Source organism: Drosophila albomicans, chromosome 2R (assembly GCF_009650485.2).
Source record: "Drosophila albomicans strain 15112-1751.03 chromosome 2R, ASM965048v2, whole genome shotgun sequence".
Taxonomy (NCBI): Eukaryota; Metazoa; Arthropoda; class Insecta; order Diptera; family Drosophilidae; genus Drosophila; species Drosophila albomicans.
In genome coordinates, this window is record NC_047631.2 from 26,703,436 (window position 1) to 26,719,089 (window position 15,654).

At 37.6% G+C, this 15,654-nt stretch overlaps 1 protein-coding gene across 6 annotated transcripts; it reads left to right on the top strand.

The window, feature by feature from the left end:
• The first annotated feature begins 135 nt into the window (after window positions 1-135).
• Window positions 136-15,632, top strand: LOC117576844 (myb-like protein AA). Of its 6 annotated transcripts, none has more exons than XM_034261932.2 (10): window positions 149-677; window positions 6,622-6,807; window positions 10,803-11,296; window positions 12,327-12,556; window positions 12,614-12,840; window positions 13,211-13,381; window positions 13,493-13,577; window positions 13,639-13,720; window positions 13,779-14,362; window positions 14,710-15,629. In XM_034261932.2, exons 2-10 carry the CDS (start codon window positions 6,624-6,626, stop codon window positions 14,861-14,863), a joined length of 2,211 nt encoding a protein of 736 aa, XP_034117823.1. In that variant the 5' UTR covers window positions 149-677; window positions 6,622-6,623; the 3' UTR covers window positions 14,864-15,629. The 6 variants fall into 6 exon arrangements, with proteins under 6 accessions (XP_034117826.1, XP_034117827.1, XP_034117825.1 ...); XM_034261933.2 differs by having other exon boundaries at window positions 150-681; window positions 13,779-14,334; window positions 14,710-15,630; XM_034261931.2 differs by having other exon boundaries at window positions 150-681.
• The last annotated feature ends 22 nt before the right edge of the window (window positions 15,633-15,654 follow it).

Consider the following 15,654-nt stretch of genomic DNA (forward strand, 5'->3'; position numbering starts at 1 on the left):
GCTATTTTCAACTAAATTATTCAATTTTCAGTTACATTTTTAAATTCAAGACCATGCGCGCCAAATCATCTCGCGCTCTTCAACACTGTTTTCGACCTAACGCAGCAACGAATTCGTCAAGTTGCGCTTGGTCGCATTCCGCTGTTTCGTTGAGTTGCTGCTGTTTCACATTTCGCCGTTTCAATGTTGTTGTCGAGCAACACTTGTCGAGAGCGGACGCGTTATATTTTGTTGCTGCGCAGATCTTTCGAACGTCGTCGCATTGCGGGTGTTTTGCGCCTGTGTTGTTGTTAAAACTAATTGCAAATAAAACTACTACTGCAAAATCGGACATAGTTCATTGAAAAAAAGAGCCAACGAAACAAAAACAAAAATTCAATAACTACTAAACGCGAGTGCGATAATCGACGTCGAGAATTTTTAAGTTGCCGCTGTGCGCGTAGCGTCTACAACAACAGCAATGTGTGCGTGTGTTTGTGTGTGTGTGTAAATTGTCTGTGCAAATTTGAAATGGCTAAGCAAAAAAAAGGCTGCCAACAGATGTGTTCCTAATAAAAAATTAGCATTAACAGCCCAGTGAACAGTACTTATAAAACACTTGAAGCGGGACAAGTTTAAGTACAATAACAGCAACAACATTGCACTTCAATAATTGCTGCTCCAATTGCAAACGAAGAGTAGGTAAAGCACAGTTTCAATAATTAGCAATATTTTATTTATACACCTACAATAAGTCTTTTTACTTGTGTGTGTGTGCTTAAACCTTGAGGAATTTGTTTGGTATGAGCACAACAAAAAAACCCAAGTGCCAGCATAAAAACAAAAGCATTTCCAATTCCAAACCCATGCAGGCGCAACAACAACGCAACAGCAACAGCAGCAGCTGCTTCAGCTGACAGCAACTGTGAGCAGCGACGCCTACGCCAGCGACGACGTCATCTGAACGCATTTCGCTTTTCATTTTGTGCTTGTCCGTTTGCCGTTTGTCGTTGTGATGGAGCACGCGAGGGGGGCACAAACACTCGATAGTTTGTCTGTCTGTCTCTCGCTCACTGAGCAAAACTGTGCCCATGTGACCGCTGCTTTTGCGCCTGTATGCGTGTGAGTAACTGCTCCTTGGTTGCTTTTGCTTGGTCATCGCTGCTTTTACGATTTTACATCTGTGTCTCGTTGCTGCGCATCTGTGCTTGTGTGTGTGAGCGACTATCATCGTGAGTGTCTTTTTCTCCTTTCATTCATTTTCTTCAATTTATTGACTGCTTGCTCTATGCTTGGGTCAACAAACCAAATGACTTTGTCTTCTGCTTCTTCCTCGTAGTTGTTGTCTTTGTCTCTCCCCCTGTGAGTGTACGTGTGTGTGTCTGTTTATCTTCTATGTATTTAGTCATTGATCGCGTCCGGTGATTTGGTAGTTGGGGAAGCAGCAGCAACGTCGCTGTCGCCTTTTTCACTTTGCTTTGTTTTTATTGGTGTCATTAAAAACTCAGCTTGTTGTTGCTGCTGTTGGGTTTGTTATGGGAAAGGTCAATCACACACACACTCACATTCGGTGCAAGAGAGATTTGACTATTAGAAAAAAACCGGTATTTTGTTTTATTATTATTTTGATGCCCCAATATTATCACAGACAAACATTTTGCAATTCCCGAAGTTCGTATAGCGATTTCTTTTTCCCAGAGAGATAGTCATCAGTTCTCTTTTTGTTTGTTTTTTTCTTGGCATCGTGTCAATAGCCTAGAACTTGAGCAAAAAATAGAAAAAGAAAGCCAAAGCCCAAAGAGATGCCAAAATATTTGCCAGTAATGAATGTTTTGTTGCCGGCTCACTTCGCCAAAAGGCAATCAGGGCCATCTCACTAAAAAAACGTCAACAAAAACTTCAAGCTTCAAAGCTCGCTGCTGTCATTGGTGTTAATTTGGGAGAGGAGTCACAAGAGCTCAAAGAAACAAAAACAGCGTCAAGTCTGTCAGGCGTAGTACCCTAATTTATTACCAAAGTTAAGTGCACCGCTAACCAAGATTAGATTCGACTGTTCTGTGAGCATAACAGTAGTCGAGAGCCAAATACCCTGTTAATAACTTCACAGAACTGAGAAACAGCGATAACATTCATCACTACTCAGATCTAGCGATAATTATCGCAAGCACATTCAACGCACTCGATAATTATCGATTACATTTCTCTCTGGCTTAGCAGCGCTGTAGAGCTTAACAGTGAACTGTTAATCAAAGCATAAATTAGGCAAAGGTTACGGCAGATTAAGGTTGACTGACTGTCCACTTGACTGCTATTCAATTAGTGCGACGTAATGAATTGTTAATTAGTGTATTGTTTACAGCTGCAATATATAATGATAAATATGTGTATATCATGGCAGTGCAAGTATCTGGAAATTGTGATAGAAGTACTACTTGGTGCTAGGTGCAATAAAATATCTGGGAATTGTTGTTTACAGAAAAATGTATTTTTATCAATGCATGATATTAAACATTTTTTGCACACTAACGCTAATTTAATTAATCGTTGGTTGCCAAACGTTGTTAGGTTGTTATGTTGCCGTTGCCGTTGTTCCATTGTTGTTGTTGTTGTCTGCGTGTTGTGTTGTGCTGTGTTGTTTTGCCTTTCGCCTGCCTTTTTGGCGTCAAAGAAAAGCAAAAACTTAATTCACTTTCAACTTGACTGTGAAGTGGCAAGGCCTTTTGCCGGCCTGTTTATACGAAACAAAAAAAAAATAGCAACAGCAACCACAATCATAGCATTATTCACAGCAAAGTCAGCTTTTTCGCTCGTTAGCAGATACAGATACATTATATAGTGTATATGTGTATGTGTGTGTGTGTGTGAATGGGCAATGTGTATCTTATAGATACATGTACTTAATGGGCAAACGTGCCGATCCCACAACATCTCTCTCTTGCTCTCTTTGTCTGCTTTTGCTAGTTTTTAATTTGTTTTCTCCATGAACGGATTTTTTTTTGGCATTGGATCCCACACACAAAAGGCATCTCTGTAGCTGTATCTGTAGTTGTGTGTCTCGCTATCTGTCTGTCTATATCTGCACTATCTGTGTCTTTATCTTTGGCTGTGTAACGAGCTGTGGCAAGCGTCGCTTGACTTTCGTTGCGCCTAGTTTGGCACTTTGATGTATGTACAAAGAAAAAAAAACAAAAACAAGTTTTTGGCACTTCCAATTGTTGTTTAGAAAGATACATTCACATATTGCATACATAGACATACATATTTATATGTACTTGTTCACAGGTTTTTTTTTATGAATGTGCTTACAATTGTAACTTGCATTTTGTTGCCTCATAATTGCTGTTAGCGAAGCGTTAAACCGTAGCATCGCTCTGTTAATTCTGTAACAGAACCAAACACCACTTGGGAATACAATATACGAAAGTATATACCATATGTATGTATGTAAATTTGTACATTACAACTAACGGCGGCTGCTTGGCAATTATGTTGTCATAAATGAGGAAGCTACATTAAAACAAGCCAAGCATTCAAGTTTTCTTCTTTGCCACTCTTAATGGCATGCAAATGTTTCTTACCTTCAACTTTCTCATACTTTAAGGCCCCCACAAACAACAGTCAAGCAACACAACCAACATTCAACACTCAGCATTCAGTGAAAAAAACTACAACAACAACAGCAACAACAAATGTTGCAGTTAAACCATTAAGCTAATGATGCAGTCCACTCATATGTACTCACCTGACTGCCTATCTGTCCGTCTGTCTGTCTGTCTGTCCGTCCATCTGTCTGTCTGTCTGTCCGTCCGTCCATCTGTCTGTCTGACTAACTGTCTGACAGCTAACAACTGTACTGATGTGAGGACTCTAGCTTTTGACGGCTAATGCAAAAAGGGGATTCAATTTGAAAAGTCGTTGAAGGCGTCTATAGTACAACATCATTTAATTTAATATCAACAGTGGCAATTTTCAATTTCATGCAAAAACATCTTCAGATGTATATTAAAAAATAATTCATTGATAGTTTCGTGTAAAAAAATGATAACTGAACTTTAACAAAACGAAATTTCAATTCAAATTTCTGAATAACTTCGTTTTCAAGAAAAGTTCTCTTTCATCCCGAAACATATTTGAGAAATATATCATTATTTAAGCTAAACTTCGAACTTTTACATTTTAAAGCAACATATTGTTTAATATTCCCAACGAAATGTTATATAAAAAATTCTTTCCCAAAAGTAAATTTCACATTTCTGAATAAACAACTGTATTTTCTATGTTGCTAAAATATATTTAGGTAATATATTAATATCTAAAACAATTTAATTTCTGCCTAAAAAACATTGCTTTCAACAAAAGTTATCCATTAAAAAAATATATTCTAATTCCTAAAATATGCTTTCAATTTAAAAATATTAAAATAATATAGATATTTAATATTTCAATAATCTTACTAAAAAGAAATTTAAATTAAATTTTTGAAGACACAACTATGGTTTCAACAATAGTTCTGTTTGATCCTAATTCAGGAAATATATTAATATCTAAACCAGTGGTTCAATTTATATAAATAAAAGTTATCTTAAGCATAACAAAATATCAATTTAATTTCAGACTAATTAACTTTGCTTTCAACAAAAGTTGTCTTTCATCTGAAATTCTATTCTGGAAATATATTACAATATACAAACTGTGCTTTAAATTAAAAGAATATAGTTATATACTACTTTAATATCTTTAGTTAAAAAGAAATATAAATTTAATATCTAAACACATAACTTTGCTTTCTACAAAAGTTCTCTTTCATCCGAAACTACATTTGGGAAGTAAAACTTCATCGCTCTGTATAATTATTATCTTGATCTACCGCATAATGCGGTCTTCAACTAGAGTTCTCTAATGTGCGCATGAGAATATGGATTGCATTGAAGTGGGCACTTCATTATCGTTAGAAGACAACTTATGCTCAAGTGCATTTCACTTGCCCTCTATCTACACAACATACAATGCAATTGCCCCTACTCCTCCCTCCTCCCTCAACTATTTCAAATTGTTTATCGCTTGGCTGTCTCCTAGATACACGTACTAGAGACCGCGATATGTTTACACACAACACACGGGTGAAGCATGAATGATTGTTTACTTTTCATCAATAAAATGTTTGTGCAGCACCACGGCTACGCAAACAATCAAACAGCCAAAACAACACGAGCAACGTCACCTGCATTCAACTTAGTTCACTTTGTTGCAAAAGTAAGAAAAAGAAAGAAAAAACACAGACAGGTGTTTTCCGGCATTGGCGTTTTCTTCTTGGCGACTGTCTTTCGTGGCGTTCCGTTCCGATCCGTCTCAGTCACAGAGATATGCGCATTCTAACCCCCAACTCTGAGTTCTCGCTCAGCGTAAACACAGCGTATCTGCTCAGTTACCAGACCCGTTATACCCTAACAATGCAGAGAGTAGTGGGTGTGAATGCATTTCAATCATTTACTTTTTGAGTAGAGGAGTTTAGTGTTCATGAGGGGTAAAAAGTTGAGTGATTATAGATAGCAAAGTCTTCTCTTTCTTTTATTATTGGCAGCTGCATCTTAAACTTTAAAGTTCTTAAAGCTCGATGCTTATGAAAACAAGTTCTTAAGATTGTTGAAAATTTGTAGATTATTTAATTTAGTTTCGAAATCTTTCGGGATCTCCATAATTTAAACTGATGGAAATTAATTCATTAGCTTCATATTATTTCATTTGGCTATGGAACTTTCTCGGAAAGACTGTTGAAAATTTGTAGATTATTTAATTTAGTTTTTACATTTTGTTAGGGTCTTCATAATTTTATTGAATTGAATTTATTATGAAGATGAAATGAGAGAAATTAATTCATTAAAATCATATTATTAAATTTAGTAATGGAACTTTCTCTGAAGACAGCTGAAAATGTGTAGATTATTTAATTTAATTTCGAAATTTTATCTGGGTCTCCATAATTTTAAATGAAGGAGATTAATTCATTAATTTAGTAATGGGACTTTCACGAAATATCCATAATTTTAGACAATTAAATTAAATACTACATTTTTGCTAATATCATCTGCTCAAACTGTTGTATTTAGAATTTAATGTTTGATAACTATGAATTGATGTTATCAAAAAAGTTGGATGTACTATATTATAAGCTTATCATGCTGAAGTATACCAGATCATTAATATACTTAATAAAGTGTATTTTAAGTTCCAAATTATTGACTTTATGTGACAAATTTATCATCCAAAAATCTCCTCAATTTCCGACTTGTTTAAAGAAGACTTTTAATTCCTGTCCTCAAATTGTTTAGCTACATTTGAAGTTCATATTCAATTTAGTATTATTTTCGATGATAGAGTATTGAAAAGTCGACTCGCTTCGATAAACTTCTTGACATTCTTTAGCTGTTCTACTGTGTTTAGCAAGTTTTTCACGGTCGAATGCCAACGGGTTGAGTAGACACAAAGCCAAAGCCTTGAAATGCAGACGAGTTGCTGCTGTCTTTGTGCACAGAGAGAGAGTGAGAGAGAAGAAGGGGAACCTTTTTGTAAACTAAACAATAAGAAAATAAAACGAATTTCTTTCGACTCACTCATTCTTTTTTACCATTTTTGCATATATAGAAATGACAACCACAACGCAGACGCAAGAGATTAATACGAATGGCAACGACCATCAGCATGTGGCAAATGCAGTTGCAACTGCAACTGCAACAGCCGTCACAGCAACAAGCACAACGAACTCCAGCACGACGGTCAACGCAATGCCAAAGAATGTGGGCGCCATGGGCGTGGCAGGCACACAAAGAGGTAAGCAAGCAAGTGGACTGACTAACTGAATGACTGCCAACTCGAACTACTTGCATTCATTTTGTGGCAAACACACACGCGATATGATTCAACCCAAAAAATTAAAAAAACGAAAACGAATGAAAAACGCTAGATTAATACATCGTTTAGCTGAGCAACTAACAAAGTAGTTAGTATCTTTTAGGTGGATCGTTGGCCACACGCAACACGCCAAGCAACTGCTTAAGCCTGAAGCTATTTGTCAATGAAACGCCAAATATATTTGGGAGAATATACATATATAGAAATTGGAGTCGAGTTGAGCTATTTGTAAAGATGGAGAAGCGTTTCTATAGACGCGTAACATTTGTCACAATAAATCATTAATTAAGTCTCCAATTATATAGATCATTCGCTTTGAGAGTAATAGCTTCAAGTGATATAAATTGCTGCAATTTAAGCCTCAGATTATTTGTAATTGTCGAGGATGGAAAAATGGCAAAGATAATAGGGTAGAAGGGTGTCTTAACTTTGAGCCAACAGGAAGTATATGACTCCATAAAGTGTACACATATATTCTAGATCAGCGCCATCAGACCAAACGATAAAGCCATGGTTGTCTGTCCGTCTGTCTGTCTGTCCATATGAATACATAGATCTCAGAGACTATAAGAGTTAGAGCTGCAATTTTTTTTGACAGCACATATTATACCAATATACTAAATATACATTTCGGTATACTTCAATATTTTATCGATATATTAATATGGTATATTTAAGTGATAATATCGCATTGTTTTGTTTCTATTCAGAACATCTCACAACAAGCACACTCGATTGTAGCTTTCTTACTTACTTAAACTTAAATTAGTTCAAATAACACACGAATGCAAATAGGAAAACGATTTAAATATCTCAAAAATATGTTTTGTACGTGACTAACACTGTGATAAAATTAAAGTGTACCTTTCAGATATTTTTAAATGACAAAATGTAGTCAATCTTTTGTTAGCTTCACTCTAACTTAGCCTTGAACTGATTTGAAATACAACTCTGCAGACGCTCAACTCTTTTTTTTTTTCGTCTCTTGTATTTATGGATCATCTAATTTATTTAAATGAAAAACAATCTTGACTCGGTTTTTTTTTTATTGTTGCCAGACAAAACAGTTTTCGCTTCACACGCGTATCTCAGTAGGAGGGAATCTTCTGCTGCTTATATAAAAATGCTATTGTCAGTTTTCCCATTTCTCGTTAGTTTCATTAGTGAAATTAGCATATTTGTCTGCTTTTCATTAACTCTTTCTGTTTGTTGCTGTTTCATTTCCTTTTTCAATTTCCCCAGCCAGATACAAATCTGTTTGTTGTGTTTGCTTTTCCCAAACATTTGATTTGCCAATTTAATTGTGCAACATTCGAATGCAAATGATAGCTTCAAAGTTGTATCGATGCATTCAACAAAAAAAAAAAAAAAAACAAAAATGTTCCCCAACTTTAATTGATGTGATTAGGGGCACCATATGGGGAAGGCTAAGAGAGGTGCAAGCCAGGTGGGCACTGAGTTCACGGTCAGTGATTGATTTAATTTCGGATGGACTGTTATGAAATCTATACACGCGATCTGACATTGAAATTGGGTAAGCGATGTGAATGCGATTCGAAATTCGAATTTGGAACAATGAGCTAAATGGATGCTAATTAAATCCGATTGGAGGTCGCTCGCGGGGTACTTGATACTTGATGATGGTGTAACCATTAGCCCATGATTATAGGCGCAGATAATGCACGGAAGTCACAAAATGGCACTGTGCATGCGATACCAAATGGCGAGCAGGTGTTTAAAAGACTCACAGACGCTCTAATATATCTGCAGATAAGATGGGGAAGCAAGTAGTTCTTCTATAAATATTTAATGAAGTAATGAAGAAACAATTTTCTTTATCAAATCTATATTTGCTCTTTTACTTTACATTCTATTCATGTTGAAAGTTTAGTATATTTGTTTTAGAAAGTTGCCATCTTTAATAGATCGATTTTAATTAAAAAATTAACATTAGCAAATTAAAAATTTGTATCGACTTCTTTTTCGTATTTTCTCCCTAATCTCCATAATTATTCACGTTGAGCTAAACTGTTTGGTGTTTACGCCCAATTAAATATGCATATTTTTGATGTATTCTTCATTATCTTCAACAATGAATTTGATTCAGCATTTTCCATCTATGCAAAGTTACTGTTCTCATACAGCAACAAAGGCGTAGAACACCAAGTTTGATGTACACTTTATATGCTGATCACGTTCATTTGATATTTTCGTTACGTGCGCATTCTTGGCTGCTAGTCTTAAATAAATTTATACTGACAAATATTTATAAAAGGTTTATTCACAATATTAATGAAATAATAATATTTGAAGAAAGTATTTTCTTTCAGTGAAATAGAATATTTTTTATTTAAGAGCTACTGCAGCATACAGGGTCTAAAGCAGTCGAATGTACAACGTGTTCAAAGTCAATTCTAACAAATTTTACTGTTCAAAAAGTACAGAACGTGTTCTGTACAATGAATCACTATAACAAAAAACAAATTCTTTAATTAAAAGTTATATCATATAAAACTGCAGCATAAAGGGTCTTGTGCAGTTGAATGAGAAACATCTTCCCAGTTAGTACAATCGAATTTCACTGTACTTTTCATAAATACATATAAGCTAAGGACAGAACATGTTCTATACAATGAATTATAGTGAAATAAACCTATTCTTTACATAAAAATTATAGTGTTATTAAACTGCACCAAAAAGGGTCTTGTGCAGTCGAATGTGTAACGCAATTAAAGTTAGTGTGGGCGTAATTTACTAAGTTATTTATAATAAAATGACAGCGAAAACCGAATATGTTCTTTAGAATGAATTTCTATGAGAAAGTAAAAGTAATTTTTGGTTAATAAATGTACCAAAAGATGTGTTTAAAGTTAGTGTAGGCGTATTTTCCTGATAGCTAAAACTGAATAAGTTCTTTAGAAAGTATTTCTATATTCTATGTAAAATATAAATTGGTAAATAAATGTATCCAAAAAGGGGCTTGTGCAGTCGTGTGTACTTCGTGTTTAAAGTTAAGACAAGCGCATACATATAAATTAGCTCAGCTGGACAGACAACCACCACTAAACACAATAGTACTGTCAATTTGTGATGTGCTTGTGGCCAAGCAGCTAGCCAGAAGCAAAAACAGGCATTCAAGGCTGCTCCTTGTTCTGTTTATGTTTTTTTTTGAGTCCGTCGTTCGACATCCGCTTTAATAACTCGCTCACATGCTATTTATAGCACCCACCCTGAGCCGCCAAAAGAAGTGTTGACGCCCCTGTTCTGATCACAGCAAACAAAAACAACAACAACAAGCAACCACATGAGCTAAATTTAAACTGGGGAGTTGAGTGGCATAAGAAACCCCTAGGGTAATACTTGGAATAGTCATGAAGGTGGAATGTGCGGGACATATGACTCCAACAAGCGCGACTCAATTGAATATTGAATGGGAATCTCTCCCTCTCCTCTCTCCTGTTTGATTTCGCCCACATATAGTTACCGGTTTGAAACTATAACAGCTTTAAAGAGAGTGCCAAGAGAGAGACAGAGAGAGAAACCGTTTAGAGTCGTATTACCAACAAAATATTCAAATATTTACTTGACAATAACAACAATAATATAGGAGTCAATGCTGAGAAACTTGTTTTGAGAATGCGGTTCGCGACATTTTTTTTGTGGGCTGCGAAATAACTGGCGAGCAAACTAAGCTGAGTTGCTTTAAGCCTGGCCAACAATCTGACTCATTTGTATTTTCGCAACGCGCGATTGCAGTTTGTCAATGAGAGATCAACCCAAAACAGACACACACACAATACTCAAAAGCACAATTTTGTTGTTAGTCACTAATTAAAAAAAAACACACAGTGGTAAGCATTGTTTTGAGAGCGCCAATTTAATTAAATTGAATGTCGCTTTTTTGTCATTTCCAGCTGCGGAAGCCGCCGCCAAGCGCAAGAAGCTAAAATCACGCAGTGCAACAACAGCGACAGCGGCAACCATTGCTGGAACTAGAGCAGCAACAGCAGCAGCAGCAACCGCAACGTTGCCATTGAACAAGCAAAAGAGCAGCAGCAGTACAAATGGAAGCACACGAGAGCAGTATTCCAAGGATCATTTAGATGCATGGCTGGAGAATTGCCTGAGGGATGCAACGAATGCACAGCTCTCGTCGTCATCAGAGTTTCTCGACTTTAATCCAACAACGACTGCCAACAAATCGCTGTTCGTAGCGCAGGCAGCAGCAGTACAACAGCAGCAGCAACAGCAACAACAACAGCAGCAACAACAGCAGCAGCAACAACAACAACACCAGCAGCAGCAACAACAACAACAACAGCAGCAACAACAACAATTTCTCATGCGTTCGCAATCGCAGCCGTATAATATGGGCGCGGCACCGCCCTTTAGCCTGGGCATACAACGCGTGAGTGATTGCCATTAAAGCAGCAAATGCGTACACTATTATTATACCCGCACTCCATACAAATTACAAGGGTAGTTGCACTTTGTGACAAACAACAAAATCACGAAGAGGCTGCGCTAAGTGAATCTATTATTCTTAGAGATAATAGTGACATGTTTTGTCTTTACATCTGTCATCTGTCCGACTGTATAAACACCTAGTAGTCAGATATATCCAACACACATTATAGATCTGTGTTTTGTAAACAGCTTTAGTTTGTTTTAGAATAGGCAGATGCTATGTTAGATATACAACATATTTGTTTTAGAATTGGGACATAAAATGAGAGAGAGAAAAAATTGAACTTATTATCACTTTACAATAATAGCTATTAATATTGTAAAGTGATAATAAGTTCATTTTTTCTTCATTAATTGTGAATATTTCACTATAAACAGACTTTAAACTTAAAAGATATTGATTAAGGATAGAAATGAGCTACAGTTGTTATATTTATATAACATTGTATTGATTGTAATTGACTTAAGTTTTTTTTTAGAATATGGGCCAATAAAATGTTAAACAAGTACAATTTTAAATAAGAATATTAATAGCTTTATTTTGCGTGGTTTCCGCTAAAAAGTATTAAGTTTCAATATAAATATTATACAATAGAAATAATGTGCAGATTAATTCTTATCAATAATTAATTTAATTTTATTATTTTCCATTGAACCTTCTCAATAATTCCTCAGAGTGTTGCAATCAGACTTAGTCTCTTTTAGAATTTAATGGCATATTAAAGCAAACGATTGTCGAGTATAGTTTGGAATTACTTAACATTTAATTCTTTACTTCTGTAAGATTATTCTATAATCATCAGAGATATGTGATAGTTTCAAGCAGCATTTTCCCGTTCAGAAAACATAGTTAGAAATCAGGTGCAGCTTAAAATACCTTTGTATCTCGGGTATCTCGCAGTCGGTCCCACTCGACTTTAGCTTGCTGACCGGTTAATGTTATTATTATGATTATTGTTATTGTTGCACAGCACACGCAGCCGCCGCTTAGCTATCGCTACCCGATGCTGTTTCCGGCCCAAACCAATGGCTATGGCATGAGCTTTGGAATGCCGGCCATGCATGCGGATGGGGGTCAGGATTTTGCCAGTTTGCCGCCGCTGGTCAACATGATGGGAGGCTTTGGCGCTGGTTCCGAGCAAGATCAAAACTCCACGGATGTGCTCGATGGCAGCGGCAGTAATCCCAACATTAGTCGAGGGTAAGCTTTAATTTTATTTTATTTATAGAAACTTGCTAATTCATTCGTCTTTTATAGCTTTCGCTTTAGTGATCCCTGTCTGCTGAATCCCTCGGATAATGACTCGAAGCTGAGTGGCCAAAATACACCAGAGTGTCGCAATGGCAACGCCTCGGGCAATGGCACCACAAATGGTAACGGGGATCTGGAGCATCAGAACAAGTTCTTTGCCGCGCTGATGGAGCAGATAAACATATTGCACGAAACGAATTCGAAGATTTGTCGCAATCTGCACGAGACAAAAGGTGCGTGTAGCAGGAGCAACAGAGCAACAATTTGTGATCCTATAAAGGGTTTATTCTTTTGTATATACAGTAAATAGTAAAGTCAACACAGCATCACTGTATGCTCTTCCCCTCTGTCTATTGCCTCTTGTTGTAACTATCTTTGTATACTCTCACTGCGATTGATTGATTATTATTATTGTTTAAAGTACTTTTGTATTATTGTGTAACTTTGTAATTTGTTGACTTGTATTTGTATTTGTTTGTGGCGTATTTTCATTTTAAACCTTTTTTCCGCCTCTTCCTATTCTTGACTCACACACACACTTTGCACACTTTTGTACACCACACCACACCACACTACACTACACAACACAACACACACACATAGTCGATATTGAAGCTTTGAAGCACGCTCCCAATGGCCAGCTGTGGGCTGGAGGCGGGGGCATGCGTCACCGTAGAGATAGCTTGAGCGGATTAAGCACACAAAGTCAACCCTTGGTATTTGGCGGCGGCGGATTCGGTGGCACACACAGTCCAGCGCCCACCTTTCATTCAGGTACACACAACTCTCGATATATCTTGAACTATATCTCTCTTTCAAACTATCTTCATCGAGCGCTCTCTCTGTGTAATTAATTGATGATCTTTGGCCTTTTGCTGTTTGCAGGTGCCTACACGCCTGGCATGATGACGGATGTGGTGCGTGAGGTGAAGGAAGCGGCGCGCGTGCGTGAAGATGCCATGCTCAATCGGTAAGTGAAGTCAACTATGCCATGTTTCTTTTCAACTAAGATATATTCACCTCTTTTGCAGTGTCAAATCAATGGTGGAGGAGCGTCAGTGGTCAATGAATGAGGGCAATGTGCGCACACTACGTGATATCGATGAGCTGAAGGTGAGTTGTAGATAGAGTTATCTTCGTCTTCTGCTTTTAATACCTTCTCATTTTGTAGTCCCATGTGATGCAGCTGCGCCTGGAGCGCAAGGACACGAACAAGCGTCTCAATCATCTCGAGGCGGAGAACAAATATCTGCGTCAGGCCTTGGCCAGCTTGTACAACCAGCGGCAGTTGTCGCAGCATGACATCATCTACGAGAATGATCGCGCACGTAGCGCACGGAAGGCACCTCTGCCATTCCCCAATGGCGCCGCACGACGCTCGCAATCCTTGAATCTACACTATGGCACTGTGCATCAGGCGCCGGCGCAGGCAACGCAATCGCTGGACGAGGACGATGAAGTGGAGCTGGAGGATGACGATAACGAGCAGTTGACCGGCACGCTTAAACGCTTGTCCAGCTCCAGCAATGAATCCCGCACCAATGGCACCACAAAGCAAATGCCACAACAGCCGCAGCCGCAGCTACAAAGCCCGCCCAAGTTTGCGCTAATCACGGAGCAGCAGCAGGTGGCGATTGCAGCAGCAACAGCGCAGCCGCCGCCGCTGTTGCCACGCAAAAAGGAGCATGCACAACTGAAGCGGGAACTTAGCGAAGCGACCAGCGCACGTAAGGAGGCCAATCAGCGTATCATAGCGTGGGTGTAGTCTATGCTCTATATGGTTCTCTATCTCTATATCTATGTTACATACCTATGTGTATATACGATGTCCAATGTGATCTATCCTAAACGGGAACACACACATAACACACACAGCACCGCACATTTCATTTCGCTCTGCATGCAACACCAATTAACCCATATTTCCGATCATCAGCATATCTGCACAATGTGACTAACTCAAGAACTAAACAACAAACATTATCGTAACTCTTCTCTCACTTACCAGTATATTATTCTTTTTTTTTTTGCATTCTCTTTGCTCTTCTCTTTCTCTGTGTTACTCTGTGTCTGCGACGCGCGTGTTTTCTTACACGATTTAGTCTCGAAAAATTGGTTAAAGACCTAAGCGCCCAGGTGGCCAGCAGCCAAACAAATTGGAATCCAAATACAACAACCACAACAACTTCAGCAGCAACAGCGACAGCGACGACTAACAAACTCAGCGTCGCCGGCGGACCAATTACGGACTTATAGTTCTAGCTAACCGACGGCAGCGGCATAAGCTGCAATCCCGTCCCCGTCGTGGCCAATAACGATTGTGGCCCATCGAAGTGTTATCGCGTTACACATTTATAGCAGACAGCGCATCCTCGGGGCAAACGGCAACAGCGGCGATTGCACATATTTCGCTTCAAAATTATTTATAACTCACTGACGTTTGCATAGCAGAGGAGAAAAACATCAGCAGACTATACATTTAACAATTGTTTAATACATTTAATATATATATTGTATACGCATATTAAGCCAAAAGTCATGTGGTATTAGGTATGTTAAGTATACGACATGATGGACCGACGCGACACAACAAACATATCCACATAGCCAAAAGTCCAAACCGAGCCCAGCATTTCGATAACTGTGACTCCTTTTACCTTCTAGCCCCCCTCCCAAAAAAAGGCCGCACAAATTTGTTACTAATAGAAATGCACACACACACATATAAATACATACACATACTGACAAGAGCAAATATTTGTAACTAATATTGAAATTCGTGTACCTATAACAAAAGAACAAACGAGAAATCAAAATATATCTATATATAATGTACATTTAAATAGCAATTGTAATGGAAATTTTGTTAGGGGATTATCAATCAACTTAATATACATACATATACGTACGTACGTTCGATCGTTCATCCATAATTGTTGTTGTAGCATCACTATTTTTTATTAACTATTAAATTAACAGTAAAACAGTTTTAGGTGCCATTTGATAATAAAGAAAAACAAAATTAAATGTGATTTTTTAATCTTACA